Source organism: Cryptotermes secundus, unplaced genomic scaffold (genome assembly GCF_002891405.2).
Source record: "Cryptotermes secundus unplaced genomic scaffold, Csec_1.0 scaffold885, whole genome shotgun sequence".
NCBI classification, from domain to species: Eukaryota; Metazoa; Arthropoda; class Insecta; order Blattodea; family Kalotermitidae; genus Cryptotermes; species Cryptotermes secundus.
In genome coordinates, this window is record NW_019731235.1 from 260,305 (window position 1) to 281,074 (window position 20,770).

Consider the following 20,770-nt stretch of genomic DNA (forward strand, 5'->3'; position numbering starts at 1 on the left):
GGACTGATATAATATAGAAGTTGTCATTATTTGCCATATAAAATGCTGAGTGGCCGTATCCACTTGACTTCAGTAAAAATTTTAAACGTTTCAAAAGGGATAATTCTGATCTCAATCTCAACAAATTCATCAAAGCGACTGTTAATTCTGGTATCATAGTGATATAAAGGAAAACAATGGACTGATATAATATAGAAGTTGTCATTATTTGCCATATAAAATGCTGAGTGGCCGTATCCACTTGACTTCAGTAAAAATTTTAAACGTTTCAAAAGGGATAATTCTGATCTCAATCTCAACAAATTCATCAAAGCGACTGTTAATTCTGGTATCATAGTGATATAAAGGAAAACAATGGACTGATATAATATAGAAGTTGTCATTATTTGCCATATAAAATGCTGAGTGGCCGTATCCACTTGACTTCAGTAAAAATTTTAAACGTTTCAAAAGGGATAATTCTGATCTCAATCTCAACAAATTCATCAAAGCGACTGTTAATTCTGGTATCATAGTGATATAAAGGAAAACAATGGACTGATATAATATAGAAGTTGTCATTATTTGCCATATAAAATGCTGAGTGGCCGTATCCACTTGACTTCAGTAAAAATTTTAAACGTTTCAAAAGGGATAATTCTGATCTCAATCTCAACAAATTCATCAAAGCGACTGTTAATTCTGGTATCATAGTGATATAAAGGAAAACAATGGACTGATATAATATAGAAGTTGTCATTATTTGCCATATAAAATGCTGAGTGGCCGTATCCACTTGACTTCAGTAAAAATTTTAAACGTTTCAAAAGGGATAATTCTGATCTCAATCTCAACAAATTCATCAAAGCGACTGTTAATTCTGGTATCATAGTGATATAAAGGAAAACAATGGACTGATATAATATAGAAGTTATTATTATTTGCATATAAAGTGAAGAATGGTAGTCCATTTTTCCCAAGTAACCTCAGTCCACGTGATATCTGAGGTTCTCACGTCGATGAGTGTTTAATTTCCTATCTTCTGAGATATGACACCCTGTGGTTTGTTAGAGGGGTCCCGTTTCAGTTGAAATTGGTGCCGCTATCTTTAGGGTGGGCAGGTTCCTGCGAAACGTTAGTACTTATCTACGAAACTAATTGGGCCACATTAAATAAGGCAGTAAGAATGATCTTCGGTTTACGCCCTCCCTGCATGGTGACAGATCATATTAAAAATTAACATCTAATAATAAATATAATAGAACCTGTAAGTCGCCGTAATGCGAGGGCCGGATGGTACAAACAAAGAATGTTAAGAAAGCTATTATTTTTTTTTATTACTAGTGGGGTGGGACTAAGTCCCTTGTACTGCGGCCACTTCTGACCTATTGTACCAGCCCCAGATGATACGTGAGGGTGATTGTGGAGCAATTGGTGGAATGAAGATTGGCAGGGAAAACCGAAGTACTCAGAGAAAACCTGCCCCAGCGCCACTTTGTCCACCACAAATCCCACTTGACCAGACACAGGATCAAACTCGGGCCCCCGCGGTGGGAAGCCAGCTACTAACCGCTTGAGCCATGGCGCGGCCTTAAGAAAGCTAAATAACAATATATACATGAAGAAATTTTAGGATACTGACGAAAGAAAAGTATATTAGTTGAAAGCTAGAAAGAGAAAATGTAGGGAAGGTTAGGGGTAAGAAATGGGAGGGAACTGAAGTCAACAGAAAGTGCACTTCAGTATGTCACTCAGTGCACAATAGGTTCCAATAGTGTTCATGTATCACTCAATATCAGTGGCATGGTTCGCTTTCGGAACAAGCGGAAAGTACACGGCTCGAAGTGCCATTGCGTTTGCATGTGAATACATACCGCAGGGGCGTCACTGAAGACACAACCTCGCACCAACGTAGGGCACAGGGTATTCCATAAACACATGCATGGGTATGTGATGCGTGTGTCAGAAAGACTTCGTTACAAGGACAGACAATCGAAGAATAATAACCAACTTCAAGGAACTGAGCCCTTTTTGAGAAGCCACAACTTGTGCAACTACTCAAGAAATTTACAGCATTTTATACAGCCCGAATGTTCATTACCGTGTTCACAAGAGCCCTACACTGATCCCGACCCTTAGCCACGTCAATCCAGTCCAATCTACCCCATCCTATCTCTCTTAGATCTATTTTAACATTGTCCACAACCTACGTTTTGGTCTTCCTGGTGGTCTCCTTCCTTATGGCTTTCCCACCAATATCCTATACGGATTCCTCTTCCCCCATTCGTGCTGCATGCCCTGTCCATCTCATCCTCCTTCATTTGATCATTCTAATTATACTTGGAGAAGTGTACAAGTTATGAAGCTCCTCATTATGCAGTTTTATCCAAGCTCCTGTCACTTTATCTCTCTTCGGTCCAAATATTTCCTCAACACTCACTTCTCAAACACCCTCAGTCTATCTTCCTCCCTTAATGTCAAAGATCAAGATTCAAATACTTAAAGAACCACAACCACAATTATATTTTTGCATATTCTAATTTGTATTTTTTGGACAGCAGACGAGAATACAGAATGTTCTGGACTGAATGGTAGCAAGCATTACCCGAATTCAATCTCCTCTTAATTTCCTCCTGAATGAGGTTTTGATTTATTACAGTCTTTCCTAGGTATTTGAACTGTGTCACATTTGCAAAACATCTGTTAGCTATATTTATGTCATGATTTTGCCCTGCATTCTGGTGATGAGACAGCAACATGTACTTAGCTTCCTCTGTGTTCACTTCTAGACCAACCTCCTTACTAGCGCCAGTTAAAGTTTCACTGTTTTTATTTATGATATCTATGTTATTACCCAGTAGATGCACATCATTAACAATCGAAAGCTCATATTTTGAAAATAAAGCATCTTTTCTTTGTGTACAATACATAAAAGTTACAGTAAGATGAAAAGCAGTAACTGGTTTGACTCTCAGTTGGAGCACCAATTAACCTGACCTTAGTTTTTCTTCATTTTCCTCAGTCTTTCCAGACATGTTCTGGGGGAGTGCCTCAATTAGGCCACGACCATTTCCGTTACAAATTATTTCCAATTCTTTCATTCCTAAATCCCGATGCTATATAGCCTCAATACAGAAAGAGCCTTTCATTAAACCACTAACAGACAAAGGAGCGACTGTACTTGTAACAAATAAAGTAAGTCTACTTGCGAACTGTTGTGACGATATTTCGAAAGTTATACCGAGGCTTCAGCTGACGGCGAGCTCTCCCAAACGCCCTCTTTACGTGTAACTGTCTTCAGCAAGTATGCCTGTTTAAATAAATGCACTACAGAGTAAATAATTGAATGATATAACCTTTACTACAACGCAGAATACATAAACACTTGCCACCTTTACTTGTCACAACTTGTTGTGGAAGAATGTTCATATAAACTATCCGATTTAGTTTGTCCTCCTGCTCCAGTTGCATGAAATTTGTGCATTTGTTTCTGGAACATTCTGTATGGAAGTTAATTCGCTGTCAAAATGATTTCTGCGTTGATTATCCAAATTAAAATAGGTACATGGAGAGTACAGTTTATCAGGGGACTATGAAATACCGATAATTATAACTAAAATAATGCGAATTTATTTAAATTTTCAGTCATTATATCCCTCATAAATCGTGTTGTTCTAGTTTCCAGGCGCTCTGCATGAGTCGGGTAGCTCAGTCGATACAGTGACTAGGGTACAATTTGGCTGACATGTGAAAAGAGCAGGGCGGGATTTCTCTGTTCCCATTGTGGGCTGAGCCGGAACTCTACCCAGTAGATAGCGGGGGAGGGGGGCTCTTTCGAAGGGTTAAAGTGAACTAGGTGTGCAGCTAACAACTCACCTCCATCCAATGCCGAAAGTTAAGAAATACTGGAGTTATACCTCCGTTGCCCTATACGTCATTTTCGGTGTGCTACATAAGAAACGTGACGTTCTGCAGGCAGTGAGTGCTCGCCCGTCTGTTCATTGGCACGCTGAAGCAGTCTTAGCAGAATAAATAGAAGGTGACATGGGAGCCTGTACTACACGTTCCTGTTGAAGTTTAATGCTGATTCAGACGGGTGCAATGAAATTTTCACTTTATGATAAAAAGAAACAAATCAATGTCTTGTTCTATTTCGATAAATTACACTTATGAACCCATCATGGTAGTGTATGTAGAAACAGCCACTTATTAACCTAATAAATAAATATACGTATAATTGTAGTTGCACAGAATATGCAGACGAACTTGAAGAACTGAAGGCCGCTGACAGAAGACTAATATTACAGCAATACCAATGCTTGCAACGCCTACACCTATTTCAAAGTAGAAGTCACATTGCGACTGACGGTCAGTCAGTCAGTAAGTCTTGGTGTCGAGCCTCATCTGGGGCTCATGACCAGATATTTATTACTGTTTGACAGTTACGGTCTTGTCTTTGTAGACCGTCATCTCTGACGAGAAGACGGGTATGTCTTTTGTAAATGCTGCTGGCTTTGCCAGCGCAATTTTTCTGGGGTCCGAGTCTCTTGGGACTCGCGACAATATTTTACTGTCTCAAATTTGAGACTTCCCTTTTTGTCGCCTCCTACGACTCGCAGGGTCACGGTGGAGGTATTCGACCCTGCCTCCACACGGGGGGCCTCCTTCCTCCAGTCTTTCTCAGAGTCAGATTCAAAGTCAGAGTTATTTTACGACTGGCGGTTTACCGCCAATCAGTTCGTCTTGACGTCAGGCCCCTTGAGGCCAACGACCAGAGTTTTTTTGCACTGAACTCTTGCGGTAATAGTTCTTATGTAACATCCTCTCTGACGAGAAGATGGGTTTGCCTTGTATGAATACACTCGACCTTTTGTCAAGTGTATATTTCGCACGTATAACATGTTATCGAAAACTCTTACTTTTGCACTACGCACAAGTCCTCTGTCAGTACAGGCTTTACAGAGCAGATAAGGCCTAACTTACATATCTTATGCTAGAACGACAACTTAGTCATTTGAACGGCCGTAAGCTTGACCACCGCGATCGGTCGCGATATCTTCTTATATAGCCTTGAGACGGACCTATAGAAAACACGTCCGTTGCCTACCGACGGACGCCTACTGTTGTCACGTACTGTTGTGGGCTTTACCTAGCAACGGTTGTTTACTCGACCGTTGCTTAGTAGTGGATGGTTCCTAGCCTGTGATTGGCTAGCATATGATTCACTGTGGGTGGTTCCCACACCTCTCACTGCTGTGACAATTGGGATAGCTCAGTCGACATAGCGAAGGGCTACGGGCCGGACGGCCCAGGTTTGATTCCCTGAAATGCAAGGATTTTCCCGTCTCCATAGCATCCAAACAGGCGATAGCCAGCTCCTATATGATGGGTACCGAGTTGTGTCAGCGGGAGGAGAAACTGTGAGTGTCTCAATTCCTACAAAATTTAGAAATGATCTCCCAACTTCTGATTTACGTTCACAATGTGTTAAGACACACATTAAACAGAATTCATTGTGTGACCCACTCCACTATTTCATACCCTGGTATAACTGTCAGCAGAGTATATGAGAATATTGCATATGCCTGCGTATATTAGGGATCGTAATACATCCATTTCACCTAACATATCGACTTCTATTTACCATGCAAATACAGTTCGTGTACGAGGCCTGTGGAGCTCACTGGAGTGACTGTGAGCAATACTGTCTTCTGGGATGTTACATCTTAGACCGACGCGTCGGACGAATGTACCACCTCCATCGTCAGTGTTGAAGAGTAAGCAAAGCAAGCACTGTAGAAGCACTGTGACACGTAAATCCATTGTTAGGCAACGTCAGCAACAGACATGCGGCCAACAATACTGGAGCAGTGTTTTATTTGTGTCCGCAGTGATGTCACACAACAGTGGGTGACGGTCACGTGATGTGTTTTCTGTAGGTCCAGCCAGCGGATCAATGTACTGGCCGGATAGCAGACATGTTACATATGTTTTCTGTGATGTGTGTCCGTGCTGCAAGTGAGCAGAATTCCGAAGCTGAAGCAGTAAGCTGGAAGAATGTGTAGTAGACGGAGTTTTAGTTGAGTTCTGAGGTTCCAGGGAGATTGAACAAGAAATAGCAAGAAGACTTCGTAGTGATTTAAAGTGCTAGTTTCTGTGTTGAGAGAATTAGACTGGAGAGTAAAAGTCAGATGTAGGGAAGTTCTTAGTTGAAGAAGAATTAGAAGTCGGCCTGTGACGACTTAGTGCGTGATTAGAAGATTTAGTCACAGTGAGACTGTTTTAATTCCGTTGCCAAGATACGACTAGTGAAGACTGAGAATCCTAGTGTGTATGCCATGGTGAACTCTAAATTGTGTAAATCAGAGATAGCGTTGTATTTATTATTATTAAGAGAGGATGTAACCGAAGTGCCAATAAATCCAATCATCCGATCCATAACGCGTTATTTTCGTCAGGCGTACCACTCTACACTTGAGAGTATGATAAATCTGGAATTTCGAAGTACGTGACCTTTGTGTACTGTATATCGGTCTGCCTGGCCACTGGACGGAATAGCTTTTTCATCGCATCTACCCGTATGACTCTTTTGTTCTTCCTCTTTTTTCTCAGAATATCTTTTCACAGTGTGGGGAACATGAAATCGCCCAAAGGAATAGATCATTAGTTTGAAGACATGGTTAGTTCGATGCTTCAAAATATACATTTTACTCCAAGAACCACAAATATTTTAAAAAGTAAAAATAAAGCTATCCCTGTACCAGGCCGTAAAGGCCCATAGGGTTGTGAGACGTTGAGGGTCCCGCACTATCTAGACAATCGGCTCAAAGATGGCGGTAAGGTTGTCAGCCTTACACGCCGGCCGCGCTTTACTCTCCAAGAAAATTATTTAATAAATTCCTGGTACTCATTTCTGTTAGAGGCTGAGTAAACCCAATGGCCTAGTGCGGCTGGAAGGATTAGGTCAAGTGAAAAAAATAAAAAGTAAATCCCCAAGCGCCGAATTTGGCATATGAACAGGTTGTAGATACATGTGACACAGCAACAGATAGGAATGAGGATCAATATATCACAATAACCCCGAAGCATCGCGTGACCTGAATTCAACACCCCCCTCGTGTAGCAACACAAGAGGGATGGAAATTCTTAGGCGTTTCCGTTTTACCCACCATGACCCACATAGGGAAACCAAGAGAGAGACAAGGATGACATTCGTGTGTGCTTTACGTTACCTAAGGTTGACCTATTAATTGCAACGTTATGCAGCGAGGGTCGAGTTACGACTGCTTCATCCGCATGTTATTTTCCGAGTGCCAATGTGTCACGTACTGTTTCACGTAAATAAAATGATGGATGATTATGTAAGAACTATAAAGCGGAAAGCGGTCATGAGATATTTCTAATTTTGTGTTTTAAGTCGCATCAATTTTCCTTAATTTCTGAATATTTTTGGGCGCCATATGTGGAATATTTCTTTTCATGACGGTAAAACAAAAAAGTTTGCTTTTATATATATATAAGTGTCTGGCTTCCAGAAGCATACAAAATATTTCAGTTGCTCTGGTCCGGACGGTTAGAACTGTCAGCCCTTTCCCAGCATATATTTAGGAATACAAGTATTTTTGGTCTTCAGAAATTTTATCTGATGTCCCTGACTCGTGGTTCAGATCATAAGACTCTTGTGAACATAATACAAAGTGTTCCATTCAAACCTCCCACATTTTATCAGATCTTAGAACAGAAAGTATGAATGGTAGGAAAATGAAGCTACAGGAAATACAAGAACATCTCAAAACATTTTATTTGACACACTAATAAACCGCTACATGTGCACCATTGGTAGCACGAACAATATCCAATCTGTATTCAGTTTCTTGCCACGTTCTTTCCAACATGTCCATTGGTACAGTAGCAATCGTTTCACGGATGCGGGCTCGTAAATCTGGGAGGTCATTCACTGGAGGCACGAACACAAGGTCCTTCACGTAACCCCAGAGGAAGAAATCGAGCGGAGTGAGTTCCGGTGAACTCGGTGGCTACGTGCGGATTTTTTGTCCCCCAGATCCGTACGTTATGCCGATTGACAAACCCTGAGAGATGAAATGTAGCCTCGTCTGAAAACAAGATGTAACCAAGAAACTGAGGGCTCGTGTCGATACGATCCAGCATTTCGATAGCAAATTCCTGTCGACACGGCTTGTCGTCTGGCTTCAGTTGTTGAACAATTTGCACTTTGTAAGGATGTAAACGAAGCCGCTTATGCAGCACTCAATGCACTGTTGTTGGCGGCACGTAGAATTGTCTTGATGCTTGGCGAACTGATTTTCTCGGGCTTCTCTTAAACCCCGCTCGAATTTCTTCCACTTTCTCTTCAGAAATACTTCGACGAGCTCCCCGAGATTGTTTTAGAACACTTCCAGTCGCCAGAGAATTCTCGAACCATACCTTGTTTTCCTATCAAGTGCATCTCTTCCATACTCTCGTCGGTAATTTCTTTGAACTGAAATTATTGATTTTGTTTCCGCATACCACGCTACTGTTTGTGCATGCTGCTGTGGAGTCGCCATTTTGTTTCATGCGAACGTAGCGCTGTGTAGTGAGCGAGAGTTCAACTTCAAATTCATGAAATATAATTATTTGAGTTTTTCTTTCTTCTAGTGTTAATTATAATCCTTAATTTATCACAGTTTGTTCGCAATGATTAATTAAATTGTGGGAGGTTTGAACGGAAGACACTGTACTTCGGCTAACTCCGAGTCTGATGTTAGAAATGTAATTATTTACTATCTTTTATTTTTGGCTTATTACATGATAACGTTCTCGACAATATAGGCTCTACTTTTGCACAGCGCGTAACTATTATTGTTACATTTCCATTAAATAGAATGCACATTATGGTAATTATAACGTACAAAATCCTATGCTTCATTCGAAGCGCGGGACTGCTGAGGGGATAATCAAAAGAGGAAGCACAATAGATCACTGTAGGTCGCGGTGCAAGGGCCGAGAAAGTCCACCCCTTATACATTCATTCATTAATTCATGGTGATTATAAAATGAATAATTAATAAGTTATTATTAGTCAGTCATGACCAAATGTATGTCAGACAAGATAAGAAGCAGTCGATCACAATAGCAGAACGGTCACGGTAGTGGTGACCATGGACCGCTGTTGAAATGGGATTGTGGGTCAAATTCCGTTTGGAGCCCAGATATCAGGGTTACTCAGTGTTATCTTGTCCTTTGTGGGTTCAAGTCTGGTGATGGGTCGATACAACATCCAGGTCGAGGAGCCTGATCCGTTACAGCTGAAGAATAAACGCCCGAAAAGGAATAATAGATTTAAAATTCAATTGACTTAGGCATGTACAGGGGATAGAGAACAAAGGATGTCCTAAGAAAATATGGCAGAAAGACAACATGGAAAATGTTCGGAAAGTCTGAGACAAATGTGAATGTGAATATTCCGAACCTAGCGAGAGAAAACTTAACAGTAAGGTCAAGATGCAGATCGGAAGGAGAAGCTAAACCTGCCCAGAGGACACTCCTCTTCGGAGGTCAGCCTGTTCTGTATGTAGTGTGCAAAGTAAGGGAAGGTACATTTGCATCGGTACACTTAAGCTTATAGAGAAATGTTGCGGTTGTAAAACTGAACCTCTCACATACGGATTCTAGAACTGTATAATTTTGTGAAATAGAAACTCCTTTAAACAAACTCTGGCTCAATTTTGACTACAGAGAGGTATAGGAAAGCAATTAGCATCTTATCGAAAGAAAATATCAGTAGGTAATCATCGAATGGGCCGGTCACGGTAGCCGAGCGGTCTAAGGCATGCACTGTCTTCGCTCGCTCGGAAGCCGGGATCGTGGGTTCGAATCCCACTCAGGGCATGGATGTTTGTGTGCGTTTTTCTGTGTTTGTGTACAGGTAGAGGCCTTGCGACGAGCTGATCACCCGCCCAAGGAGTCCTACCGTATGTCTAAGATCTAGAAAAACCGAAGTGAACGGAGAAGTTCATGGAGGTAGGCCTAGGCCCACTGGGGCTGTAGTGCCAAGGAAAAAAAATCATCGAATGGTGAAATGAGAAGTTCATGGAGGTAGGCCTAGGCCAACTGAGGCTGTATTGCCAAGGAAAAAAATCATCGAATGGCCGGTCACGGTAGCCGAGCGGTCTAAGGCATGTACTGTCTTCGCTCGCTTGGAAACCGGGATCGTGGGTTCGACTCCCACTCAGGGCATGGATGTTTTGTTTGTGTGTCTGCGTTTTTCTATGTTTGTGTACAGGTTGAGGCCTACCGAACGTGTAAGATCTAGAAAACCCTAAGTGAACGGAGAAGTTCATGGAGGTAGGCCTAGGCCCACTGGGGCTGTAGTGACAAGGAAAAAAAATCATCGAATGACGTAATTACTTCATTTGATTAATATGTAACACATAATTTTAAGTCGTGTTCCAGTGTTCGGTACCCCACGGCTTTCACAAACTGTCAGTTCGAGGATATTAAAATGAGCCTGTTTGTCGATATCAATAATTAGACAAGTAAGTATGCTGATTTCCGATCTAGAAAACCGAAATTAACGGCCGTGAGGATTTGTCGCGCTGATCACGCAATACCCTCTATCCGCTAAAGTTGGCACTAACTTCACCGACACGCGGCGGTTGCTCAGTCGGTATAGTTCGCTTACGGAGTAAAGCCACGGAGTTTGTGTGTTTTTAAGCATGCTGCTTACTTTCAGGAGTATCTGGAGGTACAATGAATTAGAAATTTGTGATCGTTCGGAGTTAGAAATCTATCAGATGAACTATTTTATTGAAAAGATAAAATTATCAGATTCTCGGCCATGTTACATGATTCAGAGAGTGAATGTCCACAGAGTGTTATGTCCTTACCTCCACACTACTTGCATTCTCTTACGTCATAATACATATCAAATTAAGTGCTATTTGTGACAGAATTTGGGGTGAATGGCAAACGTAAAGCGTGAGCAGGTGTTCAGTTTGCCCAAATAAGTTGTGTCAGGATTATCAAAGTCAGCGCACGGTAAAAGAAAAAGCAGGTATAAAATTTTAGGATCTCACAGCAGCGGCTATGAAGATTTCTATCTTCTTGGATGTAACACCGTGTAGTCCGTTGAAAGTCGGCATTTCGCAGGAATATTTCGCCTCCATCTTCACGATCGAAAAATAAGCCAAGTAAGAAACAAGCATGAAGAAGATTGCAAATGGAGCAGGCTTTACTTTGATTTCTTTCTTGGCTTATTATTTGATCCTAAAGACTGAGAGGACATGTTCCTCCGAAGTATCAGTTGATTTTCAACTGATTCACGGCATTATATCCCAGAAGATAGAATTCTATGGATACGTCATTGAATTTAAGACCATTTTGTATTTAGTTCTTTATTTGGTGAAATGAATAGTTTCTGTATATCTGTGTTCATAGGATCCTAACTGAACGATGTAATACAACCTGCTCTTACATGAACTCTCATAAGAAATTCTATCAAGAATGGATAACTTCCTCAAAGGGTCCAAACATGCGATTGTAAATGTTCAAGCTACCTGAATCGCAATATGTACATACCGGTAATATGTGCCAATGAGGCTTCCAAAGGAGATTTCTGTTAGGAAAGAATTTCATAAGCTGCGATTTTTTGACAGTCTGGCCCACTAAAACTTAATATTATACATATCTTATTAGTGGCAACTACACTGTCAATCTGTGAAAAAAAAAAAATATTGGAAAGACGAAGCTGCCACATATTTTAAAAATAGGCTGTACTTATTGTTCATTTATATCCATAATGTTATGCGGTTTAATCAATTCCCCAGTCCTTTACTCTGGAATAGGTTCAAATATTTCCCTTGTGGTATTTTTTTTTCAAATAGAGTTTATACGTATTGTTTGTCTCTCTGATGCCGACCACAGCGGTCGTGAGATCTAAGACATTAATCGTCTTCGCCCGCTCGAACATTGGGATCGTGGGTTCGAACCCAACCCGAGGCATGTATGACTGTGTGCGTTTATTCTGTGTCTGTGTGTCTGTGTAGTCCTGTATGTGGGCAGTGACTTCACGACGGGCTGATCCCAGGTCCAAGGGGTCTACAGAATGTGTATAGGATAGATAGACAGATAGATAGATACTAGATAGATAATAGATAGATAGATAGATGGATGGATAGATAGATAGATAGATAAATAGATAGATAGATAGATAGATAGATAGATAGATAGATAGATAGATAGATAGATAGATAATTTGTCCTTGTAACAGTATAGGACCATGTTTCGAATCCACACAAAATAACCTGCAATATCATAAACATTCTCTATTTTCGAAAGTAAGCGAGGCGACAACAGACTGTCAAATAATTCCATTAATTTAATCGTGAAACTCAGTTCCGTCTGTTAAGATTGTTCTTTCTATTGTGATAGTTCTATAGAGAACGTCATTACTTCTGGAGTTGGTGATTCCATTATGAAAGTTGTCACTATTTAAAATTAAACTTTTCTCGGAAAAAGAGATTTGCTGGCGTTCTCTGAGAAATAGAATGCACCACGTCAGACCAGTGTTCGTGTATCAATAGCGAGTGAAGAAACATCTGTATAGTGTGTCCAGGAATTCTAAACAGAATTCTGACAGAAACAATACTTTTCCCCTAGAAGCAAACAGATTAATTCTTGCGTGTTTGACTGATTGCAGAACCGGGGCTTCAGGGGCACATGCAGCCATCTACGTCTGTCAGCAAAAGATCATTACTCATACCACGCAAACCGATAACTCTACACTTAACTGCAGCAAGATGAATCTCACGGCGGTGATAATAATACGACCTTGAAGTCCGTGAAAGTTTACCTACAACGAGAACTATATTTAGTTTCTAGGAATGACAGAAGCAGCGACATATTATTGTTCGGCTTAGAAAACTATTACCCTTTGCTGTCAGGCATGCGACATAACTCTAGCACACTTAACTCTGTTACATACTCGCAATTACTAGGTTTTTAGACTTCGTCCATCGTCCGGTATTCTAAAGTGCACGCTGTTTCGGAAACGGAATCTATTTCCGTCCTCAGGTGAGGCGGAGACACCTACACTATTGGGTCCCTCAGAAAGCGGTGACCTCAATCACTGAACCACAGGGACTGAGGTTAGTTCTTCCTAGGAGCCCAACAGAGTATGTGTCTCCCCTCTCACCTGAGGATGGAAAGAGATCCAGTTTCCGAAACGCTGCGTTTTCTAGTTTCTAGATACCGGACGATGGACAAAGTCCGAACCCCCAGTAATTGAGAAGGTTTCAATGTTGGTGGAGAACACGTCGAGAAATATTTTTTTTCCCCCCCCCCAGTTTCGAATATCATATATTTTACATTCTACAGTACATCCATTATATAAAAACACTCAATTCTCACAGTAAACACAGTGCGTCGTCATTACAAATACTAGACAGGCAGGTTGTTGTTAGGTTCGAACTGTTAAGGTTCATATCTGCCATATGGATTCAATAGGCTATAAAATGAATACACTTAAGAATAGTATTTAAATTTAAAACAAATGAACATCAAATCTGTAGAAATAAATCTGGAACCAGCGCAGCTGAGTAACGTGTACTTAATTTTACTGGGAGCCGGGATAGGGTAGTCGATATAGCGACTGGCCATAGGCTGGACGACGGAAGAGTCTGAATTCGAGACCCGTTAGAGTCAAGAACTCTCTCTTCTCCACGGCGTCCAGACCGGCTCTCGGGCCCACCCAGCCTCCTATCCAATGGATACCGGGGTAAAGCGGACGCGACGTGAAGTTGCCCACTCACTTCCAGCTAGTGCCGAGGTCAAGAAAATATGGGTCTATATATATCAACTCCCCCCATACGTCTTCATGGCGTAGTGCTTAATTAGTTAAGTACAGAGAGAACTTTGCCTTTACCTTCACTTCATTACAGTAGTACTATTTTATGCTTTGCTTTAAGGCGCTAAGAATTTTCGAATAATAGGTGAACAATGAATTGGGAAAGATTTGGAATTAGGCGATCTTGGGCTATCCAGGTAATTTTCTGGAGGAACGGAGTAACACCACGAAATAAATCTCAGTCAGGATAGCAGATATTCAATGGGAATGAAGAAACGAACGCCTCCAGAATGCAAGGGAAGCAACCTGCTCGGTTACACCTTTCCATTCTTCTTGTAAATTATGTAGGAGTGCCAGCATGAGGCCGCAATTTGAAGAACATTCCATTATTCTGACAGCAGTAGGTCCATTGGTACCCCACCAAGTGTAAAATTACGTATCATACAAAACGAACATCGACCAGAAAGTAGAATCTTCATACTTTCACTGCTAACAATAGAAACTGCGAGTTCGGATATTTCTAATTGGCGAAGTTTCGTGGGTATTTTACGTAATTGAATAACTTCCGCAAGACTTTTAATTAGAGAGATGTAAGAACAATTTAATTTAACAATATAGGACTAAGTAATTTCTGCTGTATCGATTTCAAAACTCATCCTAGTTTTTGTCGCAAAATTAATCGACCGAAATTCCACTAAAGTCCTAGTAATTAGTAGCTATGGTAATCCGATATTCCTCCATTGAAACCGACGTCAGGTATTTTTTACTCATTGCGAAATCCCGCAAACCAATGTCAGGACATTAGTAAAAGTGCATTTGTCCCCGTGGTTAGGATTCACGCCACAAAACATAGAAGGGGCGTGGTATTAGACCTCCATGTATTCTGAGGTTCTGTTTTAGGTAAAGACAAGTGATGACTTTCATTCTTCAAGCTCCCGACTGTTTTCCCGTTCGAAGGAGCCCGTAATGACACAGAGCGGATCTGGGCGCGGTAGCGAAGAAATAAATTACCAGCGAACCTGAAGGAAATTTAACCACAAGTGCCCATTTCATAAGTAGTCACTCCACTGACTGGAGAATCATTGACCCTCTGTCTCGAAAGGTGGCTCTCTTTCTGAATAGGGACGGGCATTGAAATGTTCCAAAACTTCGCTTGTTCCTTTTCCTTCCCCTCTCGGGTCGCAGCTTCACTTCTTTTCGCTGTCCCTTTGCATTACAGGCAGAGCTATATCTCTTAACGTTGAAAACACGGTCGGATTTTTCACAATGAATGTTGCACTGTTCCCACAGACGGAAAGAAAAGTTGTACTAAATGGATACAGACATTATACAGTCTCCCATCAGGACTCAGTCTAACTCAGAGTTTTTGTATCTACCGTTTATTTAACGACGCTGGCAGTCTCTCATGCTATGTACCATCGAGTGGTAGAGTGACGTAGGAAAACTACGGAACAGTTCGGAAAATCAGTGCCCCGGCCAAGAATCCGACAGGGCACCACCAAAACGTAAGACAGAAGGATTACCGACTGAGCTCACAAGTTTGGCATAGCTCAGTATATTGTATTGTCAAGGCCTACCATATGCCCAGTACAAAACGCATTACTTATTGCGTCGAACCCATGACCGGACAATTCCAGGTTCGCGGACCACAAACAGCCCTCCACTCCTAGTGCACGTACTTAGAGGAAATAGTTTGATAAGCCTGTGTCTCGTAAGGTTCTCACAGAGGTGGCTATTGTTGGATGGTAGGAGTTCATAGACGTTTCCGATGATCACATTCTCTTTATCTTCAGTGCCAGACAAGTAGAGCAAATTTAGCTTTGCTTGTAGATTCTAATGGAATCGGCCCATATAGCATGCTTAAACTATCCGATCAGTCAACCCAATCTGGACCTTTCTCCTATTTGGATTTCCGTTATCAGCCACGAGGTTAGCAACTGACAGCAAAAATCAGTATGATGACAGATTCTTCATGTATTCTAGTTCCGAGGGTTCCGTTCTCATTCCATAGATGGCGCTAGGGGTAGGCACAAATTATTTCACAATATAAAATTCTCCAATTACGAGTAATCCTTTGTAATGGTTTTCGTGGACTTTGTTGTTGGCCTAGGTTTGTTGTATAAAATTTCCAACCCTTTTCTTATCTTAGTTTCAAGTCTGTGTGTTCTTTATCGCAATTTTTATTGAACATTTTCTTGCTATCTTCCGTTGACAGAGACTGGTCTCGGTTATTTATGTAGCTGTAGTTATAGTGACATAAGTTGTACTAATAAATGACAGACCCGACCTCTCGTCAGAGAGGGCGCTACACATAGACAAGACAGTAACTTTCATTCAAAAGAAATATCTGGTCATGAGCCCCAGCTGGGGCTCGACACCAAGACAGACAGACTGACCGACCGTCAGTTGTAACATGACCTTGACCTTGACCTTGATATAAGTTGTTCGGTGATTGAGGTTAACTCATTCTAGATGACTCAACAGACTAGGTGTCTCCACTTCATCTCAGGACGGAAACAGATCCAGTTTCCGAAATGTTATCTTGTCTCTTTTTTTTAAGAATTCCGAATGATAAACAAAGTCCAAAGGTCTATAGCTCCAGCGATTCCTTACCATTGCAATATATGGAAGCTAGTAGTCATATTTACCCCCATGCCCACCCTACTATTTTACCTTCGCGGACAGAGCCAGTGGAAGCCACCGGACATGAGTCTGATTCTCTTGCATGGTGGCTTGAACTCGGTAATGCTCGCCACCTGTCTAATCCGTTGCTAGCCACTATACTGACTGAGCTATCCTCCTCTAAAGAGTGGCACAAACAAATAAAACTTACGATTACATTATCATCATCATCATCATCATCATCAAAATTATCTCCTGTTAATACTAGACTCTTCAGTCTGCAAGGTCAAAATACTAACTGGCCCTCTCATCTGGTAAGCAGCAGGGGTAGCATAGTCAGCATAGCGACTGGTTACGGGCTGGAAGACTGAGGGGTCGTAATTCGATTCCTGGTAGGGTCAAGAATTTCCTCTTCTCCAAGTCATCCAGACCGGCTCCGGGGTCCACCCAAACTCCTATCCAACGGGTACCGGGGGCTCTTTCCCCGGGAGCATAGTTGCTAACCACTCACCTCCAGCTAGTGCCTAGGTCAAGAAAATGTGAATCTATATATCCACTCCCCCATATGCTACCCTCTTTGTTTACCACCCCTCTGGTATGTCATGCACTTCATCTCTGCCTTTTGGTGTATACTAGGTATACTATAACATTTTCTGACAAATCCGCTTTCAGAAATTATTTGCAAGTGATGGAACTGATTTTTCGACATTTAGTTATTTTGTCGACGATGTTAAGTTTGCTTAGTTATTGTCTGTTTCATTGCTAAATTGAGTAGAGATAGCCGAGTCAGTGTAACTCTCTCAGCTCGGCTCTATTCTTGTTTAGTTTAGGATTCGCCACTCTGACCCACACATAAATGTTGGCACAGCCATTTCTTTGAAAATGTTAACAACATATTTCATAAATATCTCAATTTTAAATAGAACGTACTTCTTTAGTCAATAGTACAGTCTATGTCGTCTGTGATAATTTCAGTATCTATGGCATGTAGAAACCCGAATATTGAAGTTGGAACTCAAAGGTTTAGAACGTCGATGTTACCTAATGCCTTCAAAAAGAGGAGTGCGAGATCAGACACGAAGCCCAAACTTAGGATCCAGGTTATCATAATAAGCTGGCAGATGGTATCCGTGACGCGTCACAGTTCGATAAATATGTGGCGAATGTCAAAGGACTGGTTGTCAAGGAGTAACCAAAACATTCGAGAAAAACCCTGCTTCAATAAAACTGTCCACCAAAAATCCCACTTAAACTTCTCTATAGTTGACCATAGATTTTCGGTATGAGAAGACATACTCGTTTTCCTCGAACAAAGCGAAGGCGAGGAAATAACCAAAGCCCACTTGCATGTACTATATAACATGAACATTCCCTCATGATTTCGGGACGACCTTTATCGTTGAGGGTCTCACAGCTATGATTATGAAGAGTATTAGAAAATAACAAAAATATATCTAAGATCACAGTCAGAAATGAACTCAAGATGTGTAAACGGGTGTAGTAAAAAACAAGGTTAATTTTCAGCCGGATACACGGTATTATATCCCAGAAGACGGAACTCTTCAACAATAAAATATTCAGTTTCATCAACTACCTGCCTCGTCTTCTATTCGCTGGATGTTTATACGCCTTCTTTCTACAGTTTTTGAGAGATGGCCCTCATTTATGTTCCTCCCGTTTGTATAGAGTGGCAGCACTTAAAGTAACACACAGAGTTGTAATATTAATGCTTCCAGTGAGACACGATAAAGAAGACTCTTGCCGCTGGGACTACAAAGAAAGGTAAAGCTATCCCTGTAAGAGGCCATGGAGGTCCATAGGGCTATGAGACGGAGAGGATCCTACATTTTCTAGAAAATCGGCTCACAGATGAGAGTGAGATTATCAGCCTTAAGTGCCGGCGGCCCTTTAACCCTTTACCCCCAGGGACTATGATATTTAAAGTAATATGTATCTGTCTTGTGTTTCAGTGCCTCTGTGATCATCAAGTGTGATATGGATTTCGTTCTGTACCCGCTGGACGTTCAGAAGTGCGCTGTTGACTTCAGCAGCTGTGAGTACACTTCATTACCAGATGGTTATACAGTCTTCTGAGTCTATCTAATAAATGCTAGAAACAATGTAAACATAAGAACTAACCAACTCAATGAATCGAAGTCCTAGTAGAGAAGACAACAGTTGTTCAAGAAATGTCCAGAATTTTATGGAATGTAAAAGGTTGAAGAAAGCAGTCTTCTGGGATTTGGCACCGTGTACATGTGGTGTTAACCGACGTTTCGGAGGAACGTATCGCCCCCATCTTCAGGGTAGAAGAAAAAGTATAAGAATTCTGCAAGCGACAACACCGTGAGAAACGGTAAAGCACACCACATGTACACGGTGCCAAATCCCAGAAGACTGGTTTCTTCATAGTCACCGCCGTGAAAGCCTCAAATCTTACACAATGTAAAAGGTTCATTACCATTTTCACAAGAGGTTACCACTGACCCTTATCTTGATACAGATGAATTGAGCCAACACCCTCTCATCGTCTTTATTTAAGATCAACGTATGTATATCAGTTCGTAAATTTTTTTTTCAAACATGATAGTGAGAAGTAAACGCAAGATGTGCAAACAAGCATAGTAAAAAAATAAGTTTCTGAAGTATGGAGCTGCACCTCTGATTATTAGCAGCCAGACACTAACCGGATATTGGAGGTAAAATAAGCTCTGTACGAAGGTTACACAGTCAGACCCGGTTTACGTACGAGATTCGTTACGTGAAAATGGATTTGCGCTGAATTTGAACGTAACAGTTTCCCACGTTGTATGGAGAGTAGGTATAAAAATTAGTTCAGTTGGTTGTCATGTGCACCTGGGGCCAATGCTAGGCAAAATTAACTGCATAAACATGAGATATTTGTATTGAAGCCTAGTTTCGTTTCTTTTCCATCTGAAAGTGGGCAAGAGAAAGGGACTGAAGTCGCTACTGAGAATTTGAAAAGCAGCCCGCTGACTCGCCAGAAAAAGCCGCTCTTCTGCAATATGACGTCGTGTAGTCTAGTAAATTCCATCTTCAGGGTAGAGCAGCTTGCTATTTTAGCTTATTTTCTACACTGAATATGGAAGCAGTATATTTCTCCGAAACATAAGATAGTACTCTTCATTGCCAAAGTCATAAGAACCTCAGATTCCTTACACGTAACATTTCAAGAACAGAACAAAAATAAGCGACAAAATTGTGTCCGTCAGTGTTTAGTTAAGTACGTGCAGATAATATGAACAATGGCAAGCATGTTTAAACAAGAATGTTAAAGATTACGATCAACTTCAACAATGGATGCACAAATCGAGGGTTAAAGTAAATGAGGCTAAATCACCGCATGTAATATTCCGATTGAAGCATGGGGACAGTCCATCAGTGCGAATCAACAATAGCGTAATACCACAAGAGAGCACAGCTAAGTACCCAGGGTTACACCTGGATAATAAACTAAAGTGGAGAGAGCATATCCAAAAAACGAAAAACCAGATAGTAATGAAAAACAAAGAATTAAACTGGCTAATCGACAGGAAGTCAAACTGACAATGGAAAACAAGATCCTAATTTACAAAACTATTATCAAACCAATATGGACGTACGGCATTGAACTATGGGGATGTGCCAGTAAATCCAACACAGCCATCATACAGAGAGAGCAGTCAAAAATACTCCGACAAATATTTCACATCTCCCTCTGTAGAGCCTAGCCAGGACAAGGGCGAGAGCGTGGCTGGCACAGTTTTAGGGGCGGCATCCTGTAGAAAGGAAAACTCCTTATTTTACAGTTTTGTTAAACTGAAACTAATTTCTCCTACTCTTCCGTTCAAATCGTAATCATTAATCGGCAGTCAATGTAAATAAAACCGTCCTAAGAATCAGACACCAATCACGTGTCTCATCCTGCAATGACTAGAAATTTCGAGTTGTTAATTGCGATAATGTTTTGAGAAAGTTGACCTGTTTTCAAATGAGGCGGAGGTGGAATTTATCGTCCTCTGGAGAGGCAATCAGATTTGTGCCGGGCCTGAAAATACCTGAAATATGTGATATTCGAAGTTGTCATGGAGGTAGCAATGAATATTACTGTATTTTTTGGGTGTAGTGGAATTTGGAGGGTGCTTATCTAGCAAACTACGTGTATATGGCGTCATGCTCCAAAAATATTAATCTTCAGTATAAATATTAAACTAACAAGTAGTTACTGTAGTTAGTTACACAAATTCACCAACAGTCCTTCTTGAGAAGCTGGTATACATTTTTTTTTAATTCGCTTCATGGGGGGTGGATTCCAACTGGGTC

General features: G+C 41.1%; 1 protein-coding gene across 1 annotated transcript in view; it reads left to right on the top strand.

Moving 5' to 3' along the window:
* The window catches only part of LOC111866613 (glycine receptor subunit alpha-4), an 87,623-nt gene that overhangs the window by 57,794 nt on the left and 9,059 nt on the right, over window positions 1-20,770 (top strand). The window contains exon 5 of the mRNA XM_023855734.2: window positions 18,418-18,500. Within this exon, the coding sequence (XP_023711502.1) occupies window positions 18,418-18,500 (83 nt within the window). The remainder of the gene's footprint in view (window positions 1-18,417; window positions 18,501-20,770) is intronic.